At 61.8% G+C, this 24452-nt stretch overlaps 4 protein-coding genes and 1 non-coding gene across 14 annotated transcripts; 1 reads left to right on the top strand and 4 right to left on the bottom strand.

Annotated features, from left to right (window-relative positions):
- Positions 1 to 656: 656 nt before the first annotated feature.
- On the bottom strand, positions 657 to 11295 carry NELFB (negative elongation factor complex member B). Its single transcript, XM_042963614.1, has 13 exons — positions 10990 to 11295; positions 10486 to 10649; positions 10166 to 10265; positions 9504 to 9734; positions 6952 to 7137; positions 6226 to 6338; positions 5572 to 5674; positions 5257 to 5352; positions 4890 to 5032; positions 4671 to 4777; positions 2019 to 2160; positions 1753 to 1861; positions 657 to 1620 (listed from the first exon to the last, which is right to left on the bottom strand). Exons 1-13 carry the CDS (start codon positions 11089 to 11091, stop codon positions 1474 to 1476), a joined length of 1743 nt encoding a protein of 580 aa, XP_042819548.1. The 5' UTR covers positions 11092 to 11295; the 3' UTR covers positions 657 to 1473.
- Positions 11296 to 13530: 2235 nt separating this feature from the next.
- Positions 13531 to 17651, bottom strand: STPG3 (sperm-tail PG-rich repeat containing 3). Of its 6 annotated transcripts, none has more exons than XM_042963621.1 (6): positions 16855 to 17651; positions 16282 to 16414; positions 15358 to 15515; positions 15106 to 15240; positions 14912 to 15000; positions 13531 to 14298 (listed from the first exon to the last, which is right to left on the bottom strand). In XM_042963621.1, the coding sequence occupies exons 3-6, from the start codon at positions 15458 to 15460 to the stop codon at positions 13747 to 13749; spliced, it is 879 nt and encodes a 292-aa protein (XP_042819555.1). In that variant the 5' UTR covers positions 15461 to 15515; positions 16282 to 16414; positions 16855 to 17651; the 3' UTR covers positions 13531 to 13746. The 6 variants fall into 6 exon arrangements, with proteins under 6 accessions (XP_042819555.1, XP_042819554.1, XP_042819552.1 ...); XM_042963620.1 differs by having other exon boundaries at positions 17188 to 17651; XM_042963618.1 differs by having other exon boundaries at positions 16632 to 17337.
- FAM166A (family with sequence similarity 166 member A) lies at positions 16009 to 22115 on the top strand. 5 transcript variants are annotated; one of them, XM_042963622.1, is made up of 9 exons: positions 16018 to 16113; positions 16990 to 17073; positions 17781 to 17906; positions 19874 to 20088; positions 20170 to 20435; positions 20523 to 20649; positions 20987 to 21081; positions 21443 to 21560; positions 21905 to 22115. In XM_042963622.1, the coding sequence occupies exons 3-9, from the start codon at positions 17851 to 17853 to the stop codon at positions 21991 to 21993; spliced, it is 966 nt and encodes a 321-aa protein (XP_042819556.1). In that variant the 5' UTR covers positions 16018 to 16113; positions 16990 to 17073; positions 17781 to 17850; the 3' UTR covers positions 21994 to 22115. The 5 variants fall into 5 exon arrangements, with proteins under 5 accessions (XP_042819557.1, XP_042819556.1, XP_007093041.2 ...); XM_042963623.1 differs by lacking the exon at positions 16990 to 17073 and having other exon boundaries at positions 16009 to 16113; XM_007092979.3 differs by lacking the exons at positions 16018 to 16113; positions 16990 to 17073 and having other exon boundaries at positions 17666 to 17906.
- On the bottom strand, positions 18913 to 18997 carry TRNAR-UCG. The gene has a single exon. It is a non-coding gene; the product is annotated as a tRNA-Arg (tRNA).
- Positions 21986 to 24452, bottom strand: TUBB4B (tubulin beta 4B class IVb). The gene is made up of 4 exons (XM_042963615.1): positions 24303 to 24452; positions 23916 to 24024; positions 23710 to 23820; positions 21986 to 23200 (listed from the first exon to the last, which is right to left on the bottom strand). Exons 1-4 carry the CDS (start codon positions 24357 to 24359, stop codon positions 22140 to 22142), a joined length of 1338 nt encoding a protein of 445 aa, XP_042819549.1. The 5' UTR covers positions 24360 to 24452; the 3' UTR covers positions 21986 to 22139.

Below are 24452 nucleotides of genomic sequence, written 5' to 3'. Positions count from 1 at the left end.
GCCTGTGGTCCCTCGACCTCACCCCCTTAGCCTCCCTTTGCCCACACACTGCCTCTGTCCCCTCTCCTAACTCTTCTTCGCCTCACAGTGGCACCAGGCACGTCGTGCATCAGGGAAGTGTTGGTCACGGGCTGGAGAGTTCCCACTGTCTCCAGAATATGGGATTCCCAGGCCTCTGGTGATGCATGTTCCCGCCGGCCCTTCAGTCTGGTGCCCTCGGGCAGGGTCACTGCTTCTCTACATCCTCCCATCCAGCCCTGGGGCCTGGCTCCCAGGACCGGCTGCCCTCCTCTGTGCAGGGGCAGGTGCGTGCGGCCTTGGGCCCCCTACCCACCACGTGGCCTGGCAGTACTCTCGGCCTTCCTGGGGCCAGTGGGGGGGAGGGGGAGGACACTGTCCAGGCCCTCCCCACACCCCACGATCCCAGCATAGGGGGGTGGGGTTGGGGTCCTGCCTGAGTCTCTGCTTCCTAAGGAAAAAATGGAAAGGGACTACCCCTCAGCACGTGCACCCACAGACGTCTCCCCCCTGCTCCCAGGGGCAGGGCCAAGCATCCAGACCGTGGCCCCCAAAGCAGAAACGTCCTTAAGAAGATACCTGCCTACTTATACTACGTCCACCCCTCAGGCGTGCCCATAAACAGCGCACCCACTGGATTTACCCAAACACCTTTTATTTACATAAGTCAAAGTCTCACTGTGCAACAGTCCCTCACTTGGCCAAGTGCGGGTGCGACTAAGAGGGAGCACACCCCTCCAAGGGTAAACTGGGGCAGCCAGTCGGTGGCCTGGGCTTTCCTCAGCCACACCTGCTACATGGGCGCTGCTGGCCAGTGGGGGAGCAACTTCCTGCCTGTGGGGCTCTCGGTCAGCCAGCCGGTCCCGGGTGAAACACTCAGACGCTCCTCGGAAGCCAGGTTCGTTCTGCAGATGACCGGACTCCGCACACTGCATGATTCTGCCCGTCTGTGCCAACAAGGCTGGGCCCGCCCCTTCCCCTTGGCTCCGCATCTGTCCCCCTCCCACCCTCGCCCCACGGAAAACAGGTGGCTTTTTCCTAATTCCAACTACTGCCAACCTGCCTCCCCTCCCACAACACGAGGCGGCAACCAGCCAGAAGCTTCCACGGCCTGGAATGAGTTCAAGCGGCCAGGAGGGGCAGAGCAGACCCAGAGCCCTGCTCCACAGAACCAGACGGGGACCCACGAGGAGCGAAAACACGATCCCGTTCCCGTGGACAACACACACCTCCCAGGACCCAGTTCGTGGGGAGGCGGAGGCGCAGAAGGGGGCCCCAGGCGCAGGAGGTCCCAGGGTGGGGGGTGCTCCGCTCGGCCAGCCCCAGCCCCCCCTAGCGGCCTGCCCGCCCCCAGGAGAGACGGGGTCCCGTGCTTGCAATGGCAGGGGAGCTCCTCCTGGCCGGCCCGGCCCCACCGGGGGCCCTGCCCAGTCCCAAGCAGCCCCAGGTGAAGGCTCAGAGCCCAGCCGGAGTGGACACGGCGGGGAGGGGCAACTCCAGGGCCGGAGTCTCCGCGGCCTGGGCCGGGCTGGGCTTCCGATGCTCCAGCTGCTCTAGCCGCTCACCGAGCTGAGAGTAAAGTTCCTTCACGGCCTCTCCGCTCTGCAGGGGGGAAAGTGCGTGGTTCGGGGCAGCCCCTCCCCCCCCCTCCCCCCCCCCCCCCCCCCCCCCCCCCCCCCCCCGGGGCCGCCTGGGGGCGGGGCGGGCGGCATAGGCCGCGGGCAGGGCACCCACCTGGCCCGTGGGCTCCAGCGCCTTCCGCAGGGCGTCCAGCCTGGACGGGGCCACCCGGTGGTGCAGGTGGATGAGGAGCCGCAGCACGTGGCGCTGCACGTTCTCCTTCCTGGAAGAGGCCACAGCAGCGCGGCGGGTGGGCGGAGCCCAGAACCGACGCCTCCCCGCCCCCCCCCCGCCCCCCCCCCCCCCCCCCCCCCCCCCCCGCCCCGGAGGTGCCACAAGCGCGCCCCGAGCCCCGCAGGGTGCAGGCGGGGGGTGGGCACCTGGGCGAGGCCGTGAGGAGGAAGCCATCGAAGAGGCTCCTGCAGAAGTCCTCCAGGGCAAACTCGTCGGCCAGCAGCGCCAAGTTCCCCATGAGCAGGTGCAGGAAGATGTCCCCAAACGCCAGGTCGCCAAAGGTCTCCACTGCAAACACAGGCGTCAGCCCCCGCTCAGCCCGCCGCCCCCGCCCCTGGATGGGCGAACGGGGAGGCCGCGGAGCAGCAGCGCCCCCTGAGGACGGGGTGCCCGGTTTTCCTGCAGCCGGAACCGGGGCCTGCACGACGAGGAGGCAGGGGCGGCCAGGCGCCCCCACGGAGGCAGAGAAGCAGGGCTGTGGGGGTGAGGGTCGGGGTGGGGAGGGCACGGGAGCCTGCTGCCCGTGGTTCTGCCCCATGGCCAAGGGACTTTGGACTAAGTGGACTCGAGAAGAGGGAGAAACTGAACAGACTGGAACTAGAAAAGAAACAGGAAAGAGCCACGGCACCGGCCCCCGAGTTCTACCAGACTGCGAGCTACGTGGTTCAAGAAAGACAACAGAAGGAAAGATTTTCATTTTTTGAAGCCACAGACTCCAAAAACTAAAATAATAAAAAAAACAAAAACAGAACAACCTAAAATAATCAGCAAAGGTTAACTACCAACGTATCTCACCGATGACCAGAGGCAGAGTGCACAGCAAACAAGGCCGACGACCCAGCTGGAGGGCAGCAGGTCACGGTGGGGGGGGGAGACACACATGGGGACACAAGTGCCACAGCAGCCACTAGAGAAGTGCTGACAGGGAGCTGTGACCATGGCACTATCTGAGCCCCAGGCGCCACTGAATGCCACGGGGAGGCCCGGGCACCATCAGATGCAGCCGGGCTGTGCTCCCACCACATGTGACCAGAGCCCCCGCTGACCTCACAGCCGGGGGCACTTTACAGGACACTCAGGCAAGGGCACGGTCGCCACCCCAGGGAACACCGCCAGCAAAGTCCCTAATGGGAAACAAATGCCCTGGTTCCAACCCTTCCCACAGAACCCTCCAGACAAGGAGAAACACGAAAGGCAGCAAGGGGACACGAGGGTGGAGGGGAGACGCTAGTTGGAGCCCTGACTTGAACTAACCACCCACATCAAATGTCACGTGACAACGAGAGATCCGTGGCCACCGTCGGGCCCTGGACCCAGATGCGACCACAGCACCATTCTTTTGTAGAGACACCCGTCAAGTCCTCCGTGGGTTTACGTCCAGACCATCATCCGGGGGACGAGCGGCGCACACGGACCCCCATGCAGCAGGTGAGAGGCACTGGGCTTCACCACGCTGCGCTCTTTGCTTGTAACGTCATCAAAAAACCCCCACGATAAAAAGCTAAAAAATAAACAGAAAGGAATTTTTAAAACTGACATCTGATCTTACTAGCACCCGGCAATGACAGAAGAGGACAGCATACCCATCCTGAGCACAAGGAAAGATCTGAGGCCCAGCGCCCTGGGCAGCAGCGCGTGGCTGGGAGACACCGGCGCAGTGTGGGAGGCAGGGAGGGAGGCGCGCTCCCTCACCGGATGCTCCCGACGCAGGCAGGACACCCCGCTTCTGGCTGACACCGTTAGACACGAGAAGGAAACAAAGGCACTGAAATGAACTGGAACGATGAGACAAACCCAAACGGCACCCTTGGAAGTCTCCAGGCTCCAGCCCCTGTGGCCCTGTGACACGTCTACATGTGGACATGCTACCTCACGTGGAAAGAAGCCCTACGACAGGAGACGACACCGCGTGACCCAGGTGGGCCCGACAGCATCACAGGGAGGCGGGAGGCAGGGGGCCAGACTCAGAGGGATATGCGGGCGGGAGGAGCTGGAAGGGTGAACCGCGAGACAAAGTCAGGAGCCGGGATGCAGGCGGCTCCTAGAAGCTGGAGGAGACCAGGAGACAGATTCTCCCCAGAGCCTCCGGAAGGAGCCAGCCTCGCCCACACCTTGTCTGTAGCCCCGGGACACTCGCTTCACCCTTCCGGCCTCCAGAGCGAGAAGAAAATAAGTTCGTGCCGTTCACGTACATGGAAACTAGATACGAAGTGAGATGCACAAATAGCTTCCTTCCTAAAGAAAACACGGGAAATGTAACACGGGCACCACCCTCAGACGTGTCAGTGACCCAGAAGTGCACTTGGCCGGGAACGTGCAGGATCCTTATGAAGCAGCCTCAACACCCCAGACATGAGCCGAGCCAGCAGAGGCCCCTGGGTCTGGGCAAGCGTGGGAAGGCCAGGTGCTCCCCAACACCCTTCTCCTTGCCTCCACCTGCAGCTTACTATTGAAGGGGTCCACTCAGGCCCCACCATGAAGCAACCGGCCCCCTGGCCCCACATAGCCAGAGACCGTCGGGGGTGAGCTCTCTCAATCGTCTGAGGCCTTGAGGGGCTCCACCTCCCTCGCCAGTTAGGAGCAAATCACGGTAGCTTCTCCACCACAGCCAAAAAGATGCTTTCGCAAACGGTGACAATGGCGAAGGCTGTCCGTGAAACTCCCAAGCTGAGCTGCCCCCACCCCTGCACCAGAACCACCTGCAGAAGACAAAGACGGAGAAGCGCGCCGAGCCAGCCCCTCAGTGCTGGGACAGGGCAGGAGCCCGGGGCCCGGCACGGCCGCCTGCCCGCACTCACCCAGCCCCGGCAGCAGGCGCAGGAGCGCGTTCTTGTTCCTCTGCTTGGTGATGTGCAGCACGTAGTACAGCCCCACCTCGCAGGCCATGCGGTGCTCCTGCAGGAACCTGCGCGCCCGGCGAGGACAGGTCACCCCTGGGCGACGCCCTCCGCACAGCCTCCGTGGGGAGCTGGGGGGCGGGGGCGCGGCACGCCCACCCGTGCCCACGGGGCCCATACTTGGTGAAACTCTCCGGGAGCGTGTTCGGGTACATAACCGGGGCTTTCTCCTCAGCCGGCAGCTTCTGGTCCACGTTGAAGGTGTGGTCGTCGACCACGAAGGACATGAGCATGGGCAGGAACCTGGTGATGAGCTCCACCTCCTAGGCCAGAGAAGACCCAGGAGCGGTCGGGCACAGCCCCACCTTTGTCCTGCAGGGACCCCGCCCCTCGCCCGCCTCCCTCGCATCCACCTTTTTCTGACATCAGCCAGCCTGAGGGCCTGTCCCTCCTTCCCACCTCCCGAGACCCCGCCCTGCTGATCTCCCGAGGCCCCACAGACCCTCTCGAGGAAGCGGTGGAAACCATCCCACCCGCGTCCCGTTACCATCTTGGGCTCCTTGAAGACCTGGCTGTCAATCATGTCCCATGCCCCCTGGCCCAGCGCCAGCAGCCTGAGCAGCAGCAGAAGATCGGGACTGTCCTGGGGGAAAACGAAGGCCTCAGCACGTGCTCACCCAAGGCTCCCCTCCACTGAAATCACTCGTTGCCTGGCAGGGCCCTTGTGCCACGGCCAAACCCTTCGGCTTCCCCCATAGCCCCCACGGCACCCACCGCCCATCGGGAGTGCTGTCATTCGGCCGGCACGGGCCTGGCCACACACCCACCCAGAAGGCAGCGTGCAGCCAGCCGCCGCGCTCACCCTAGGCAGGGTCTCCTGGCCGACCAGCTCCTGCAGGTGCCTGACGGTGCTCAGCGACAGGGTGTTGATGGCAAAGGGGTCACACAGGATCATGGACAGGTCCCTGTGAGGATGAGCACACTGCGTCGACACGGCGCGGCCACGGGCGGGCTGCCCTGGCCGCTGTCCTGGGGGGAAGGGCCCTCCACACAGAGCAAGCCCACCCACCCGCCTGCCCTGTGCTTCTTCGGCCCAAAAACTTGACGTTTGCAACTTATCCTTAACTTGCTCAAAATACTGAAGGGCTTTAAAAGTTTTTTAAAAAATTAAGCCCCCGTTTTGGTTCTGAGGACCTGCCCCCGATGCCGTAAGCTCACGAGGGCCCCACAGAGATGGTCGCAGAGAGAAAGAGCTGCAAAAGAGAGCTCGACAGAGCCGGTCCCGCCAGCGCAGCGGCCCTGGGACGGCGCTGACCACCCACCCCGGACGCAGTCAGGCCCCGGCTCACCGAAACTCTGATAGCCTCGGCCCCAGCAGCAAGGTCTCAGCCGTGTGCACGAGCGCCAAGGCAGCTCTAAACCACACTGGAAGCAACTCCAGACACAGCCTGCTCATCCGGACACCTGTGGACAGGACCCTGGGGGCTGGGGGCACCGGCACAAGGCTGACCCTTACCCTAGGACTTGCTCCTGCCCCTTCTTCACGCCGTCAAGAAACCCCTGCAGCTCTCGGGCTCTCTTGCTGTCCACAAACCGCTCACGAATGCAGGCATCCAGGCACCAAGTAAACTGTGGGGAGGACGCACAGCCGGGACACGGTCAGAGACCGCGGCCTCCAGACGGCTCCCGTGGTCACCGCTCAGCTGCAGCCACCACCCCGAGCCTCACGTCGGCAACAGGACCCGCAGCCTCACGTGGTCCGGGCCCGGTACGGCGCAAAGGCACACGGGCCTGAGGTCCCACATCCCCAGCAGGTCAGGTGGTGCTCGGAACAGGCGGTATTTGTGCTCTGTTCTCAAGAGGGTCTCCCTGGCAGCCCCCACTGCGGGACCCTGATGCCGCGCAGCCCCCCCGGACCTAACGCTGTCTGGGGCTGCACAGCATCCGTGCGGGAGACAACAGCGGCGCAGAAAGCCCCATCCCTGGAGCACACAAGTGGCCCCTGAGGGCTCTGGAGCAGGGGAGGGACAGCGGCCCAGGAAAGACCAGAAAAGGCTACAGCAGGGGAATAAACAGCAGGCGAATACGGCAGACGCGGGGCCAGTGGCTCTGACTCAGGTGCCCCTAAGCCTGGGCAGCAGAGGGGGTGTGGGGGCTGGCACACGGCTCGTGGCCGGGTGGGCGGCCAGAGCCCTGAAGGGGAGGAGCCGGAGGGAAGGGGGCGGGGCGGGCGGGACGCCACCTTATGGCAGGGGTCCACGGAGCAGATGTCCCCGACGTCCAGCTCGTGCAGGGACATGAGCAGCTCGGCCCGCAGCGTGCAGTAGTGCACGTTCCGGGTCCGCAGGAAGAGGGTCCGCAGGAACTGCAGCACCATGTCGTACAGCTTCACGTTCTTCCCCACCATCTGCGTCAGCTTCTGCACCACCTGGGGGAGGAGACCCGCGCCTCGGGGTCACGACAGCCACGGGGCAGGACCGCCCCAGCCCGACTCTACTCCTTCCTGTGCGGGCGGTACCCAGAGTCTCCTCTGTCACAAGACGCCAGCTCTGTGTCAGATGGTGGCAACCCTGGATCCCACAGACCCCGAGAGGCCATCGGCCTAGGTCCCCAGCCTCCAGGGCTGCCCATCAGCTGGCACAGGAGACTGGGGCACCGGTGAGAGACGCTGGCCACTGTAGCCCCGCCAGGGCTGCCTTGCTCCCTGCGTCCTCCCATGTCGAGCACCTGTACCCCTTCCTCGGCAGGGACCACCCGTCTCTGCAGCCCACACCCCGCGTGGAAGTCTCCGGCAGCCTCCACCAGCGGGAGGGAGCACGGCTCACCGCGCGACCGTGAGCAGGAGCCAGGCCTCTTGCTCTGATGGTGGGAAGCAGACAGGACGAGCTGGGGTAAGAGACGCCACAGCGCCCCAAAAGCCACCAGGCTGTACACAGTGCGTGCAGGGGGGGGAGCAGGGACAGAAGCAGTGAGCGCCCGCCAGGCAACCTCGAGGGCCCCCAGCAAGGCCTCTTCAGCAGGCCTCAGGGACCCTGACGCACAGAGCGGACCCGGAGCACAACCCACATCTCAGCACGCGGGCAGCTCCGGTGTGGACGAGAGCGGACACGTGCCTGCCCTAACCACAGCCCAGGCCCACCTCGCCGCGAACGGGAGGCAAGGCGCAGGCCGCTGGGCACGGAGCTGTGGCCCTAGTGGCTGACCCACACCCTGAGGACCGTGGGCGCCACACACACCTGCTACAACCCCCGCCCCCGCAGTGGTGAAGGACGCACAGGTGGGAAGGACCCAGGCCGACAAGAGCAGCAAGAGACCACAGGCGGGAAGTATCGCCACAACCACCGGCCAGGTTTGGGGAGAAAGCATTAGGTCAGATCCCACTTCAACCAAACACACAACCCCAGGCGAGAAAGCTGAACAAGGAACCAGCAAGACGGCCCCGCACCACTCGACCTGGACCTGGCGGCCTCCACCGTTAAGCCATCGTGCCGGAGCACGTCAGGCAATTGCAGCGGCCCCCCAACTCACTGCGAAAAGCCAAAGTGTCCACGGTGGCCTCCGGCCCTCCCGAGCTCACCGCCCCCCGCCGCACACACACTCACCCGCTTGCTCTTGGTTCCAGCCACATCAGCCTTATCTTCCCACACGGCCAGCCTGCTCCCCTTCAGAGCCGGTGCTCACACCCCAGCCTGGCTCCTCTCCCTCACCCCCAGAGCCCAAGCTGCCCGGCTCTGCCTTGCCTTGCTCTGTGACCTCATGCCTCGACCCTCCACTCCTCTGGGTGCCCAGCATGTGACATTTACTGCGGAGCATCTGCTCCCTTACAAACTGCAAGTGCCCCCAGCAAACAGCCTGACCCCCAGAGTCACCGAAGGGTGCAGGCACTTATGGCGGGAAATCAGAACTCCAGAAACATTCGCTTGTCGGAGTGAGGAACGGATCCGACGTAGAAAGAAAAGACGGGCGCCCGGCTGGCTCAGGTGGAAGAACACGGGACTCTTGATCTTAGAGTTGTGTGTTCGAGCCCCACATTAGGTGCAGGGATAACTGAAAAATAAAATCCTTAGGGGTGCCTGGGTGGCTCAGTTGCTTAAGTGTCCAACTTTGACTCAGGTCATTATCACACGGTTTGTGGGTTCGAGTGCCGTATCCGGCTCTATGCTGACAGCTCAGAGCCTGGAACCTGCTTCGGCTTCACATTCTGTGTCTCCCTCTCTCTCCGGCCCTCCCCCACTCGTGCTCTCTCTCCCTCTCAAAAAAAAAAAATACATAAATAAATAAAAATTATTAAAAATAAAATCTTTAGGGGCGCCTGGGTGGCGCAGTCGGTTGAGCGTCCGACTTCAGCCAGGTCACGATCGTGCGGTCCGTGAGTTCGAGCCCCGCGTCGGGCTCTGGGCTGATGGCTCGGAGCCTGGAGCCTGTTTCCGATTCTGTGTCTCCCTCTCTCTCTGCCCCTCCCCCGTTCATGCTCTGTCTCTCTCTCTGTCCCAAAAAATAAATTAAAAAAAAAAAAGTTGAAAAAATAAATAAATAAATAAATAAATAAATAAATAAATAAAATCTTTAAAAAAAAAGAAGATTTCCCAGAGCCAAAGGACGACACAATGAACTTAACCAGAAAGGCCTGCCGACTCACAGAGCACCAAGGACATAAAACCAGAGAGGTCCACGTTAGGCACCACATCACAAAGACCCCCAACCACACATACAAGCCCACCCCTCCCAGGGGCACAACGACTGAAATGTGCACGGGGGTGGGAAAGAGGGTGGTCAGGGGGCCCCGTGCCCCACCTCGCCCTGGCGCCTCGTCTTTGGGGAAGGGCTGAAGAAGTTGTGCAGGACGGAGAGCTCGGTGCTGAAAAGCGCACTCTCCTTCTCTAGGATGTACTGCTTCAGCAGCGGAGAAACTTCGTCGCCAAACAGTGCCTGGTTGTCCTGCCAGATCTGCCGCTTCACCTCCACAGCACAGGCCCGGTACAGCTCCTTGTCGGCCATCACCAGCTTCAGCTTCTTCTCCGGAACCTACAGGACCGTATCGGCCACCTGTGAGCCGCACCTGTGCCCCAGGGATCTCCCTCAAGACGGGTCAGGAGGCCTCAGCTCCCCCAGCAGAAACCACCTCAACCCAGACCCACCAACAGGGATGCCTGTGACTGGACCCCAGGCCCCAGCAGATGTAAGCAGCCAAGCTGAACACAGACAGTTCTTGCCGAGTCGCCATGGGTCCCACAACCCTATTCACACACCAGGCATCAGTCTCCGTGTGGCTTGTCAGGGAAAAGCCAGCACAGAGAACATGCCCCAGGGCTGCTCGGGGTTTGGGCAGGCAGCTCAGGAGACCCCCCCCCCCCCCCCCAGAGCTAAGGTGCCAGCTTGACGAAGCACATGCGCGATGTCCCCAAGTAAGGGCTCGTGCAGAGAGCGCCCTGAGCATGTGGGCCCACGGTTTTTACCTTGGGCAAATGTTTCATGACACACATCACCACTGGCTGCAGGGACGGCATCTTCACCAGAGAAAAGCTCTTTTCTAGAAGATCTTCCAGTTTCTTATACCTGGAAAGGCTCGTGTGACTAAAGGAGCAGCACAGGACCCAGTCTGAAGCAGCTGTCTGTCCCCAGACAGATGACAGATGAGGGTATAGGTTTCCACGGGCGGGGCACTCGAGTAAAGGCCCCCTTTTCGAGCGGGGGTGTGTAGCCAAGGGGACGCTAAGTGCTGCTGAGTCCGTTCCAAGGCTGGGAAGGGGCCTGCACATGTCACCTGCCCACCTACCTTTCCTCAGCCTTCCCCTCTGAGGCAATGGCGGACACCCGCTCCAGCAGCTTGTCCCGAAGCTCGTCAAACACCGACTGGTGGAACTCCAGCCGAGGTGTCCCATGCAGGTCCAAGAAAGGCAAGGCCGACTGCAGGGAGGGCAGCAGCACGCCATTCTCTGTCTGAGGAAACAGAGGCCGGGGGGTGGGGGGGGTCGATTTTACTTATTGGGCTGGGCTCAGGGGGAGGCAACAACAGAAACTTCGGTCGCTGCTACACCTGGCCAGCACCCCGGATGCCTTGAGTACCTAAGAAGGCAAGGATGCCTCCCAGCAGCCCTGGTTGCAAACCAGGGTATATATATACATAAGGGCAAACCCCGGTACCCAACCAGATGTCCATCAGCGGGGAACCAGCTCAGGGCACCCGCTTCCTCCATCCGCGGAACGGACATCTGCCCACTTCCCCCGCGCCTCCGGCAGGACTCACGCCCAGATCGCCGGCCTCCCCACCGGGGCCCACCTGGAACTGCTCGATGGCCTTGAGCGGCTCCGTGCAGTTGGTCAGCGTCTCCTTCAGGTCTTCGCCGTTGGCCACGCCCAGGTCCTGCAGCCCCGCGAACATGGCCGAGGCCCCGGCGCCCGCCCGGCTCGGCGCCCCATCCCCGCCGCGCTCCCCTGGCGCCGGCGCGGTCGCCGCAGGTCCCCCCGAAGTCCGCTCGCTCGGGCCTCGGGGACCGCCCGAGCTCCGCTCCCCGGCGCCCTCCAGCTCGGCCAGGTCCCGCCCGCAGCGCGGCTCCGCGGGCACCGCAGCCGCCCACTTCCGCCCTGCGAGGCCGGGTCCGCCGACCGACCGGTCCCCGGGAAACACTGCGACCGCCACGCAGAGGTTCCTGGGAGCGGCGTCGCGCCCGGCTCCAAGCTCAGAGGACGTGAGCGGAAGCTGTGCTCGGGCGCGGCGCGGGCTGTCGACGGGAATCCCGCCCACCTGAGCCCCACCCCAACCCCGAGGCACCAGCCCGCCGCTCTTTTGCGGCCGGACCTCGAGGCGTGTGCTGCGTCTGACCTCGTCCTCCTCTGGGGCACAGCGGGGTGCTGCGGGGCACTTGAGGGTGGGGGAACCGGGGAAGGGGGCTGGACACCGGAGAAGGGGTGCTGCCGGCGGGGTTGGCCTGCTTTATGAATTTGAGCACTGACATTTTAACCAAGTATATTTTATGTTTATAACCATGAACAATCCTGCTGTTGACCTCACAGCAGCCTTTTGACTGTGGAAATAGTTTTGCTTCAAGGAAAGGAGCATTCGGCCCTGGAAGCTCCCTGCCCCTGGGCCTCACCAGGTGCTCGACCCTCTCTCTCCCTGGAACTTGGCTCCCTCCTTGTCAAACCCGGACAGGGATGAAGTTCACGGCACAGGGTTGTTGCAAATGCGACTCAAATCTAAGTGTGCCTCCAGAGGTGCCTAACAGAGACCTAGGAAGAGACCTGGGGGCAAAGTGGTATCATGACCAAGGATGGCTATACTCATCACCATGAGCATCTAACCCCAAGTTCACCCAAGGTGGTGGGCCCTCAGGCTGAGGTGTCCATCCTGACTGCGAATTCAAGTTTCAGCTGTCATGGTGTCCCTTGTCCCTTGCAGCACAAGAAGCTCACACGAAGTCAGTGGCCACTGCCTGGTCTGCACCCTCCCTCGGCTCCTCCTTGCTAAGTGTGCAAGCCCCTGGACCCAGCAGTCAGCCCTCTGCAGGCTCTCACCTCCCCAGTTCACCTCCGTTCATCCGAACAGCCCTGTATCCTCCCAAGCTTGGCCACGCCAAACATCACACCCTCTCCCTTTTTGTGTGCGTTGGCTTCTGAGGTTTATCCTGCTAGAAATTCCCTCACATTGCCCAGCAAACTCTTGATTTTTCTTTTTAATGTTTATTTTTGAGACAGAGCGTGAGCCGGGTAGGGGCAGAGAGAGGGAGACACAGAATCTGAAACAGGCTCCAGGCTCTGAGTTGTCAGCACAGAGCCCGATGTGGGGCTCGAACCCATGAACCTGCAGGATCATGACCTGAGATGAAGTCGGACGCCCAACCGACTGAGCCACCCAGGCGCCCCTTGATCATCTTTAAAAGTTAATTCCTCTACTGCTTCCTCCAGGAAGCCCTCCCTCCTCAGCCCAGCTACAGGGGATTGCTCCATCCTTCCTGCTAGTCCCACTTCTGACTTTGAGCACTAGGGGTTGCCAGTGGCGCAGCAGCAAGCAGAGCCCCCTGAGCCAAGTTCCCAAGACCAGGACTCTCACAGCTCTGTCTCTGTTGCCTGCTGCCTGAGCTGGTCAGCCCGGGGCCCTAGGACGGCCATCTGCAGTCCCACTGCTCCGATTCCCAGGGGTGCTGGCACTCAAGCCCTAGAAGAGGTCACAGGTGGGCTGCATTCAGACCCCCTGGGCCTTGGCCCCCCTGCAGAATGGGGCGATGTCCACACCACAGGAGCAGCTGTTGCAGTGCCTTTTTGAAGGGGTCAAGCTCTGGCCCAGGACTTGGGTGGCATAGGGGGGAATCCCTGGAGGAATTGGTGCAGTCACCACCGGCTGCAGTGAGGCCCTTGGAGGGAGGCACTCTTGGCGACAACCCCTGGGTAGAAGGGCAGGTTGCTGCCGTGGGCAAGCGCAGGGCCCTAACAAGTGAAGGCCCAGGAAGTCTGTTGGCTGTGGCGTGGCCCGCACAGCCCCAGGCGAGTTCATAGGGTCTTTGGTCAGGAGCTGAAGGATGTAGAGCCAGGCCCTGGCAAGCTGGTCCCCTGGGTCCTCCCTGGTGGCTGGGCAGGCTTTGGGTGGGCTGGCAGCTGCACCAGTCTGCCAGGTAGCACAGCTAGATGAGGGTGTCCTGTACTGCCCACAGGTCTCCCTCCCATCCCGTCCCCCACCAGGAAGTCCCAGGCTGCACCCCACCCACCCTAGAGAAGAGAGCACTGAAGGGGAAGCAAAGGGAGACCCCTGGCTGAGGAAAGCCAAACGTGGCAGGTCAGCAGCAGGCCACATCCGTGGGACAGCTCACGAAAGACACAACAGAGCTGGAAAGAACCAACAGCATCTCTGTGTGGCAAGGGGGTGGGCAGGTGAGGGCTTCCAGCTGGGCCCTCCTTGCTGTCCGCAGCTCACAGAGGGATTGGCCGGCCAGGAGGGGGCATCAGAGGTGCCCAGAGAGTCAGAAGGCCAAGCTGGGCCCCCCCCCCCCGGGGAGACCAGGGTTCCGCGGATAACCGGCCGGCCGGCTGAGCCCAGCAGGGGCTACAGCGTGCAGAAGGGTCCTGTGTCATGGCGCTTGGGTCTTCGCACGCCCTGGATGACCACCCCAGGTGCTGAGGGGAAGCGCGAGTTATAGCAATCCTCCACATGGTAGGCAGCTGGGCCGGGAGTGTGGGCTGCGGAGAGAAGGCGGGAGCCCCACCCAAGCTGCGGCGCCAGCTCCCAGCTCCCCACAGGCTGAGTCCCCCGTCCTGCTCCCAGGGCCTGGCCTCTGTCATCAGAAGCCTCCTTACAGGAGCTGATCCAGGAGGCGAACGCAGGTGAACGGCTCATGGAGAAGGCGGGCGGGCGGTGGCTCTGCAGCCGGCACCCAGGAGAGATGTCGTAGGTGTTGGGGCCTGGGCGCTTCTCGCCCCCCGGGGCCGGAGGAGGGGCCTGGAGCCGGGGCTGGGCACGGTAACCCGCACCCCCGGCCCGCAGCAGCCCCGGCCGGGAGCGGGCCTCAACTGTCTTGGAGGCGGGGCGGCGGCCCCCAAAGCTGAAGGCCGGGCAGGCAGGCCGGTTGAGTGGTTGATAGTCCGCGGGCGATGGCCACTGAGGGGAAAGAGGCGGCTGCAGGCCCCTCCCGCCCTCCCACAGGTCCCCTATCCACGCCCCCTCAGGCTTCTCCTCCAACCCTCCCCCACAGGCCTCGCCCCCTCGGGCCCCCTTCCCGCCCGCCCCACAAGCCCCGCCCCCAAAGGCCCCTCCTCCAGCCCGCCCTCCACAGGCCTCGCCCCCACCAGCCCATTCCCGCCCCGCAGGCCCCTCCTCTAACCCGCCCCCACAGCCCCCGCCCCATAGGCCCCGCCCCTCCCAGCCCCTTCCGCGCACCCCCACGGGCCCCGCCCCCGCAGGCCTCTCCTCCAACCCGCCCCCACAGGCCTCGCCCCCTCGGGCTCCCTTCCCGCCCGCCCTACAAGCCCCGCCCCCAAAGGCCCCTCCTCCAGCCCGCTCTCCACAGGCCTCGCCCCCACCAGCCAATCCCGCCCCACAGACCCCTCCTCCGGCCCGCGCCCACAGCCCCCGCCCCAGAAGCCCCGCCCCCCGCAGACCCCCCCCTTCCGCGCCCCCATAGGCTCCTCCTCCGGCACGCCCCCAGGCCCCGCCCCTCTCAGGCCCCCATCTTCCAGCCCGCCCCACAGGACCTGTCCTGCCGGCCCTCCACCTTTTGCTCTTGGTTAAAGTCGACTTTCTGTGTGAAGGGGCTTTCGCTCTGGAACCACGCTGTCTGCCACGCCCTGCGGCCACCGCCCTCTGCAGTAGCGGCAGCGTGGTTGGGAAGGGAAGGCTAGTAGCCGGCGCCCCACTCCCAGGGTAGGGGGCGAGCGGTGTGGAGGGGCGCAGGGAGGGGCCACGCACCGCGGGTGGAGTGCTTGCGGCCGATGCTGAAGTGGGGATGTGGGGAGCACTCGCGTATTGAAGCATCGGGCACCTGGTACTTGGTGGGGCCGGGGATCTGCAGGTCGGTCACGATGGGTGGGCGCCGCTCCAGTACTGGCAGGAAGCAAGCTCTGGGCCTAGAGTCTCCACAGGCGCCTCCCCCCCACCCCCACCCCCCGCCCCCCTCCCCAGACCAGAAGGAGGTAGGGGGTAGCCAGGACCCTTACTCACACAGCTCCTTCAGGTTCTGGGTGCAGATAGGGGGACGCTCCTGGGGGGGACTCATTTGCATCCCGAGGCCAGGTGGGAACTCCTGCCCTCCAGGGGTCCACATCTCCTCCCAGGCGGCCCCTGGCGGGGGGCCCAGCAACAAGACACAGGCCTTGGGCCTATAAGGGAGACAGACAAGCACCATCCAACCAGTCCAACAGCCACTGCATTTGGGCTGCCCCCCCCCACACACACACACACCCGAGCCCACCCACGGCTCCCTGGGAAGTTACTGGTATGGCACAAGTGTCTTCTGCCTCAGGGGGCCATGGGTCCAGTGTTTGCCTCCATTGATGTAAAAATTTGCCAGGAATTTCACAGCCTTCTGGTCAAAATTCATCCTCAAAGTGTCTTGCTCCCTTCCCCAGGGACACCTCAGAGCTCTGTGACCTCACTGGCCAGTCAATGGGCACCCCCGGCCTCCATTGCCAGGGACTCCCTGGAGAAGGAACACTGCCCAGCCCTGGAGGGACTGCCCCAGTGGGCCCCTCTGAGGGGCCCCTCCCCTGGCCTGCCAGCTGGGTCACCCTGGTGTCAGCCTTGGCCAGGAGGACCCCTCGTCGGCCCCAGTGACTCCTGGCTTGGCCTCATTTCCTCTCTTCTCCCTTCTTATCCCAACCCTCTCCTCTCATAGAATGGGGGGTCCCCTGGAGAGCCGGGGTCCACTTTAGCAGGGCTTCTGGGAGGACCGAGGCCTCCGCACAGGGATGAGGAGAGGTGGGTGCTATGGGATGCCCAGCTGTGCAGTGCCATCCAGAATGAGGCAGTAGGGGGGTAGGGTGGAGGGATCCAGGGAAACTCCCTGGAGGAGGAGGGGCTCCTACTGGAAACCCAGCCTCAAAAAAGAAAAGTAATGGCAGGTGGGCCTGGGTGAACCATGCTGACCGTAGAGGCTGTCTTGGGACTGGAGCTGCCTGGTGGCTACGCGGGTGCCAGGCAGTACGGAGATGTGGGGGCCCGTCTTCCGCTTAGGAGCACAGAGGCTGTCAGGTGTCACAGATGAATGGGGCTGCTCAGGCTGAAATGCAAAGGAACAGTAAGCCCAAATGAGTGCGAGCCTGCTTGGGCACCATGGCCCTTGCTGTGCCCTCGGCAACTGACCAGCCTGTCAGCCCCAGCCCTGTTCTTGACCTAATCGGTGCAGACAGGGCCCAGTGAGGAACATCTTATCCTCCAGGCCCACCCTACCTAGACCCAGTCTCTTTCTCTCCTGATCCCTTCCATCCAGCGCTGACCCTGCCTGGCCTCCAGAGGTGCTCCGGATGGAGGGACACACGGACAAACGGAGACTTGCTTGAGGAAACATGTGTTTCCTTAGGGTGAGGGGCTCACAACCCGTGCTCAGGGCCCTTCCCTTGTACAGTGTTCTCTGAGAGCATAATTGACAGTGGCTGTAGGTAGAGCTTTATTAACAAAGCGCTGAACATTTGGGTTAGTTCTGACTGCTCCCTGTAACACCTGTTACTGTGATGGGTGACACAGCACAGATGGCTTCAGCTCAGTCAGCCATTCCTTGGAGTAGATAGATTCCTACGAGTGGAAGCGCCCCGTCAAGGATCGTAGTGTCTTGTGTGGATGTGATATGTATTCCAGGTGCTGTCTGGACAGTGCCTGGGACCTTGCTGGCAATGAGCATCAAAGACCTCCAACATCAGACCTCAGCAGTGTTTATTTCAGGTTCAGTCTTCTGTGTATAGACTCTGGGGTCTCAAGATGTTCATTACATGGGCATTTTTCTATCATTGCACTAATTTTTCTTGTCTTTGTTTTATAAAGTTTCTATACTCGTACATGTCTGTCCACAACACTCGTTGCAATCTTTGTTCCCAATTCGTAGTCTGCCTTTGAGTATTTTTTTTTCAACAGGTACTAGAATCTGCTGATTTCTTCTTTGGGTGGTACCTTCCTTTGTTTTTATAGTTGGAAAGTCATTCCTATACAACAAAATAAAATCACATCAGGAATTGTTTAAAATGGAAGACAGTGCCCAGTTCCAGGGGAAAGGCTCTCCAGGACAGAGTCGCAACAGCTCTGAAGCTCAGAAACCCCCGGACGAGGCTTCCCACGATGCCCGTGAAGCTTCCAGAGCCTCTGGTCTCAGGAGTGGGCTTGGGTGGGGAAGCTACTTTTCAGCTGGCTGCTGGCCTCCTGGGGGCAGCAAGAGTCCAGGCCTCGTTCCGCCCCACACTTCCTGACAGGCCCAAGACAGCTGTCCCAATTCTGTGAGCCCAGGGAACCTCAGTGTGACACCTCCTTAGCCTGTTGCTTGTCTGGGCCTAGGCGTCCCGCCTGTAAGATGGGAGCACTCACAGGGTTAAGGAAGGGCCCGGCCCAGGTAGGGCCCAACAGTGGCAGGCCTCTTCACAATGGTTTCCGGGCAACAGGGACTCCTCTCAGGGAAGGGAGTCAGACACTGAAAGGGGCTGGAGCCATCAAAGGCGCTATTGAGGCAAGATGACAGCTACTCAGAAACACAACCTCTTCACGCCAGAACCTCACTATATCCCTGGGTAAGTGCTGGAGCCCCGGGGGAGTCTGGGGTCTGCAGAGGATGGGGGAGGGCAGCAGGGGAAGGGCTCAAGGCCACCTGTGAAGACGGCACAGAAGCTGGTCTCCAGGGAGTGGGGACGAAGCCGAGGGCCCCGGAGAGGCCTGGGGCAGGAGTGGTAGGGCGGGGCTGCCAGGGGCGCAGGCCTCCCCTCCCCTCTAGCACTGTGCTGAGAGCCCTAGCAGATGGCCAACAGGTCTGTTAAGAGCAGAAAACTGGGCACGGCCCAGCAGCTGGCAGAGGCTGGCCGAACAAACTCCGGACGCTCACTCCATAGAATGCTGCATGTTAGAAAGACATAAGCATCCGGAGTAAACTGACCGGCCAGGCTGTCAGGCTGCCTTACTCGGTACCCCCAAGGTAAAAACTAAAGTAAAAGTAAGCCCTCTCTGGAATATATGTGCACACCTACACACACGCACACACACGCACACACACACACATCCAGGGGAAAGAAAAAAGTCTGGGACACCTGGGTGGCTCAATCAGTTGAGTGAGTTCAAGCCCCACATTGGGCTCTCTGCTGTCAGCAAAAAGCCCACTTCGGATCCTCTGTCCCCCTCTCTCTGCCCCTCCCCTGCTTGTGCTGTCTCAAAAATAAACATTAAAAAGGAGAAGAGAAAGGAAAGGAAAGGAAAGGAGAGGAGAGGAGAGGAGAGAAGAGAAAAGAAAAGAAAAGAGAAAAGAATCCAGAAAGGAGTCAGACCCGACTTTCCACAATGGTTCTGGGCAAACATCAGGCCAGGTGATACAGAAGAGGGCTCTTACCCTTCTTGCCTCAGTCCTGCTTATCTCTCAAACTAGCAATTCTGCATTCACTTTGACAGTTTTTAAAAACACTTTTGAAACATTGATTTATTTTTGAGAGACAGAGCATGAGCGGGGGTGGGGGGGGTGGGGGGGTGGTAGAGAGAGTGAGGGAGATACAAAATTGGAAGCAGGCTCCAGGCGCCGAGCTGTCAGCACAGAGCCCGGTGTGGGGCTCGAACCCACAAACCGTGAGATCATGACCCGAGCCGAAGTCGGGCGCTCAACCGACTGAGCCACCCAGGCGCCCCCACACCTTTGACAATTTTTTGAAAGAAAACAATTTGCCTTCCTTGGGTGATCATACAGGCCCCACCGCTACCCCCATTCGGGGCCTGCACTGCAATGCCTGCACTACTGCTATCTCTCAAGGACACTCAGCCCAGCCGTTACCTCCTACCAGCAGCCCTCCCACCTGCTTTTCAAATCCTGGCTCCATACAGTTGGCTACTGGCCTCCCCGGGGGCCAAAGTCAGTGATGCCTTCCTGGGATACCACACTGTGTAGACTGGGCTGTGCCTCAGTCTGGTTCTGGGACCTGTCACCATCCCTGTAAATGCTTCAAAGGGGCAGAATCCCCCGTTCCTTCATCTTTTTTTTTTTTTAATGTTTATTTATTTTTGAGAGAGAGAGAGAGAGAGAGAGAGAGAGAGAGTGAGTGTGTGAGTGTGGGAAGGGCAGAGATAGAGGGAGACACAGAATCCGAAGCAGGCTCCAGACTCCGAGCTGTCAGCACAGAGCCCGATGCGAAACTCGAACTCACAAACCGTGAGATCATGACCCGAACCGAAGTCAGACGCTTAACCGACTGAGCCACCCAGGCGCCCTCCCCCCCCTTCCCATTCCCTCATCTTTAAGCTCCTTGTTCGTGGGTGGCTGGGTAGAGAGTGGATGGCAGTCTGGTGGTGATAGGACTGCGTCTCACCGGTGGGGCAGACCTATTGTCAGTGCTTGGCCTGTGCCGCCCATCCAAGCCTCAAGAGCCCCTGAAAGCAGCTGCTACTGAGACTCCCATTCTGTGAGGTCAGGTACCTTTGCCTGTGGCCGGCAGGCTCAATCCACACCCTGTCACAAGGGCCCTGCCCTTGCCCACTGGCCCTCCTCCTCCTCCTCCCTCCGCAGCTATGCCGGCTTCTATCCGCAGCTGCGCTACCAGGTGGGGAACACCTACGGGCGCACCACAGCGCAGCTGCTCACAGACCCCAGCGTGAGGAAGAGCCCCTGCTCGGTGTTGTCCCCCATATCCAAGCCCAAGTTCATCGAGGACTTCAGCAAGTCCAAGCCACCTTTGATCCCCTGCCGCGACCTGACTGAGCCCTACATCCCCCACTACACCGGTGAGCCCTCCGCCACCAGTCTTGCCTGTCCCAGGCCCACCCTCCTGGGTGCCATCACTCACACTCACCCTATCCATATAGGTCTGAAGCCCTACAAGAACTTTGAGATCCTGGGCCGGTTCCCACCCCAGGAGGTGAATGCCCAGGAGGGGCCGTCGGGGGCAGAGAATGTATCCAGGCAGGTCCTGCGGCCTGCGGGCTTCATGCCCTACCCCCCTTACCCTCCGTGCCCACCAGGCAGGAAGGGGGACTCCAGAGACTTTGGACACCCAGGCCTGCGGCTGGCATACGGTGAGGAAGGCTGGAAGAGCGCCTCCCCTGTCCACGAGGCCCCTGAGCGGGCCCAGGTAACTGGGAGATGTGCTGGGATCAAGCCTCACCCCTGCCAGACGCAGGTGGGGCTGAGGCAGTGACTTGCCCCCCGCCCATCCCAGCTATACCACTGCAGGAGGGATGAACACCCACCCCCAGCCCACCAGCAGGAGACATTGGATGTGGGCAGGTTTCACAGGCTGCCCCAGCTGGACCACCCCAACCTGATCCAACGCAAAGCCATCTCAGGTGGGTGCCCAGGGCCTGGGTGCGAGCACACTCCCGCCCCGCCCCACCCCCCAACGAGGCTCTAAGGAGCCCAGGCAGGATGAGGGGGAGCAAGTGAGGAGGGCTGCCGGTGGGTCTGCCCCCACCCATGCTCCTGCCCTGACAGCGGTTTCCTAGAGCCCAGCCTCTCCCAAGGTGGGATGCTCCAGCCCACCCACTGCCGCCCGGCCCCAACGGGAAACTGACGTTTAGGGAAGGAGCCCCAACAGACTTCCCTGACATACCTGGGGACAGGTGGGTACGCCCAGAGAAAGGTGGAGGGGACCTGGGGCAGGACCCTGATGACTCCATCCCCTAGGCTATGCTGGCTTTGTCCCTCGCTTTGCCTGGGTGATGGGGGTGAATTACTGCGATGGTGTCACACAGGCTATGGACGAGTTTGACAAGAATCAGGTACGAGGACGTCATCTCTGGGCCTGCTCCCAAATGCCCATCATGGCCCGCAAGGTGGTGTCCGCACCTCCCGGGAGGCAGGAGCATGGCCAAGGCTCAGCCGGCTTCCCCAGAGGGGGCTGTGGAGGGCAGGCTTCCTCAGAGGCCTGGGGAGGGGGGACTGCCTGCCCCAAAGAGGCTGCTCCCCCTCATGCTTCTGACCAGACCTAGGCTCACTACTCCCCAGCATTGTGGGGAGAAGGCAGGGCAGAAGAGACCTTGGGAGCATTAGCCACTTCTCAGATCACCAGCCCAGCCTCCATTACCTGTCGCACTTACTGGTTGGTGAAGGCAGCACGTCAGCACCTGCCTGTTTCCACAGTTCCTGATCAAAAATCCCATCTGTGCCCTGGGTGAAAGGCTGCCCAGAACACACTGGCCCAGCAACACCATCTATAACAGCAAGGGCCTGATACCTTTCTACATGGGGTTTATACCATGTGAGTACACAACAGACACCCCCCACCCCCACCTGCTCAACAAGGGCAGAGTGACCAGGCTGCTCCAGGAAGGAGTTGGGTGACTGGGGTCCCCTACCCACGCTGTACCACTGGCACAGAGCCAGCGGTACGATCCCAGGGTTCATATCTCCCCTGGCGTGGAAAGGGCTCAGCCCCTTACTCAAAGCCAGAGGCTGGCTGCTTCCAGACCACGCTGGTCCTCCAGAGGTTCAGTGTGGACAGGCCAAGCCCATCTTCAGGAGGCAGGTGCCCAGGGTAGCCCTTTGAATGCCCTACCTGGGTGTGGGCAAGGCTGGGGCTCAGCTGCGGTGTTCCCCTTGCAGCCATGCAAGACAACTACGCAATGACGTTTGGCAACAGCACCCGCAAAGCCTATCAGAAGGAACTGGAGAGGCGAGACCAGACACTATGAAAATGCTTTAATGGTGGCGTCTGTACAGCATGTGACGTCAAGACAAGGAAAAGAGCAAGTGCACACAGAGACATGGCTATCAGAGAACAGACCGTGAGCGAATAAAGAGTTCACACAGCTTCCGCGTGCTTTACCGGGTGTCAGCTCTAGGCCACCTCTTCCTCTGCCTCCTCCTCAAACTCGCCCTCCTCCTCGGCCGTGGCGTCCTGGTACTGCTGGTACTCGGACACCAGGTCGTTCATGTTGCTCTCGGCCTCGGTGAACTCCATCTCGTCCATGCCCTCGCCCGTGTACCAGTGCAGGAAGGCCTTGCGCCGGAACATGGCCGTGAACTGCTCCGAGATGCGCTTGAACAGCTCCTGGATGGCCGTGCTGTTGCCGATGAAGGTGGCGGACATTTTCAGCCCCCGGGGCGGGATGTCACAGACGGCGGTCTTCACGTTGTTGGGGATCCACTCGACGAAGTAGCTGCTGTTCTTGTTTTGGACGTTCAGCATCTGCTCGTCCACCTCCTTCATGGACATGCGACCCCTGAACACTGCAGCCACGGTCAGGTAGCGGCCGTGGCGGGGGTCACAGGCAGCCATCATGTTCTTCGCATCGAACATCTGCTGGGTGAGCTCGGGCACCGTCAGGGCCCGGTACTGTTGGCTGCCTCGGCTGGTCAGTGGGGCGAAGCCGGGCATGAAGAAATGCAGGCGGGGGAAGGGGACCATGTTGACAGCCAGCTTGCGCAGGTCAGCATTGAGCTGGCCGGGAAAGCGCAGGCAGGTGGTGACCCCGCTCATGGTGGCTGACACCAGGTGGTTGAGGTCCCCATAGGTAGGAGTGGTCAGTTTTAGGGTTCTGAAGCAGATGTCATAGAGGGCCTCGTTATCAATGCAATAGGTTTCGTCTGTGTTCTCTACGAGCTGATGGACCGAGAGGGTGGCGTTATAAGGCTCCACCACCGTGTCCGACACCTTGGGCGAGGGCACCACACTGAACGTGTTCATGATCCTGTCGGGGTACTCCTCCCGGATCTTGCTGATGAGGAGGGTACCCATCCCAGACCCGGTGCCCCCGCCCAGGGAGTGGGTCAGCTGGAAGCCCTGCAGGCAGTCACAGCTCTCGGCCTCCTTCCTCACGACATCCAAGACCGAGTCGACCAGCTCTGCACCTTCCGTGTAGTGCCCCTTGGCCCAGTTATTCCCGGCACCACTCTGACCTGTAAGAAGGCAGCCAGTCACTCTTTGCCGGGCATGTGGTCCCCACTGGTCACCCGTGCCAAAAAAACCCCAAATAACATGGTGTGAACTCAACCTGCAGGTAGAGGAAATGGACCCCCAAGCCAGAAGGTTAAGAGCCTGCCCGATTAAAAATTAAGTTAGGAATCAAGCCAAGATGGCTTAACAATAAGCCATCCCCTCCCACAGGCGGCCCCTGCCAATTCTCAAGGACAGATGAGCTGCAAACACAGCTTCCACTGCCTGCAATTCAACGTTTGTAGCAGAAAGATTACATCTGCTGACTCCTTCCCTGCGGGTGGACAGCTGGGCCTCCCTCCCAAAGCCGCTTTACGAGGAGATTGACTCCAGGGAGAGGAGGAAGGTGTCCACGGACGCTAGCGTCTGCTCAGGGGGCAGAGTGGATCAGGATCTCAGCTCTGCGGTACCGACGGCGGTGACCTTGGGCACCCCTTGACCTTTGAGCCGCCCAGCCCCTACCGCGGCTCACCGAAAACGAAGTTGTCTGGCCTGAAGATTTGACCGAAGGGTCCCGAGCGCACGGAATCCATGGTGCCCGGTTCCAGGTCCACGAGCACAGCTCGGGGCACATACTTGCCACCTGGGACGGGGGGGGGGGAAGGGTAAGAGAACGTCAGCGAGAGAAGGGCCGCGGGGGAGGCAGGAAGGAGTTAGGAAAGGGGCGTGGTGTCTCACCGGTGGCCTCGTTGTAGTACACGTTGATCCGCTCCAACTGCAGGTCGCTATCGCCGTGGTAAGTGCCGGTAGGATCGATGCCATGCTCGTCACTGATGACCTCCCAGAACTGCGAGAGACGCCGGCGGGCCGGGCCGAGGCTGAGTCACGCCGGCGGGGCCCGGAGTCGGCCCCGCCCCGGATGGGCGCGGCCCTCCCCTCCCCCGCCACCCCGCGGCCGCCTCCAGATCCGTCCCCGGGGGCCAGCGCCGCCGCCCCGGCCCCGACCCTGTGCCGGGCCGCAATGCAGGTCGCCGTCCGCCCACCGGCCCGCTGCCGCCATCTTTTCCGCCGCCCGCCCACCCGCCCGGGAGACCCGCGCCGGGGCCCGTGCGCCCCACTACCCACCTTAGCGCCGATCTGGTTGCCGCACTGGCCGGCCTGCAGGTGCACGATCTCCCTCATGGCGGCGGCGGCGGCGGCGGCGGCGCGGGCGGAAGGACGGACGCAAGAGCCGAAGAACGGGCGCGCAGAGTGCTACAACCGACGCTCCGCCAA

Source organism: Panthera tigris, chromosome D4 (genome assembly GCF_018350195.1).
Source record: "Panthera tigris isolate Pti1 chromosome D4, P.tigris_Pti1_mat1.1, whole genome shotgun sequence".
NCBI classification, from domain to species: domain Eukaryota; kingdom Metazoa; phylum Chordata; class Mammalia; order Carnivora; family Felidae; genus Panthera; species Panthera tigris.
This window is presented reverse-complemented; position numbering and strand designations above follow the sequence as displayed.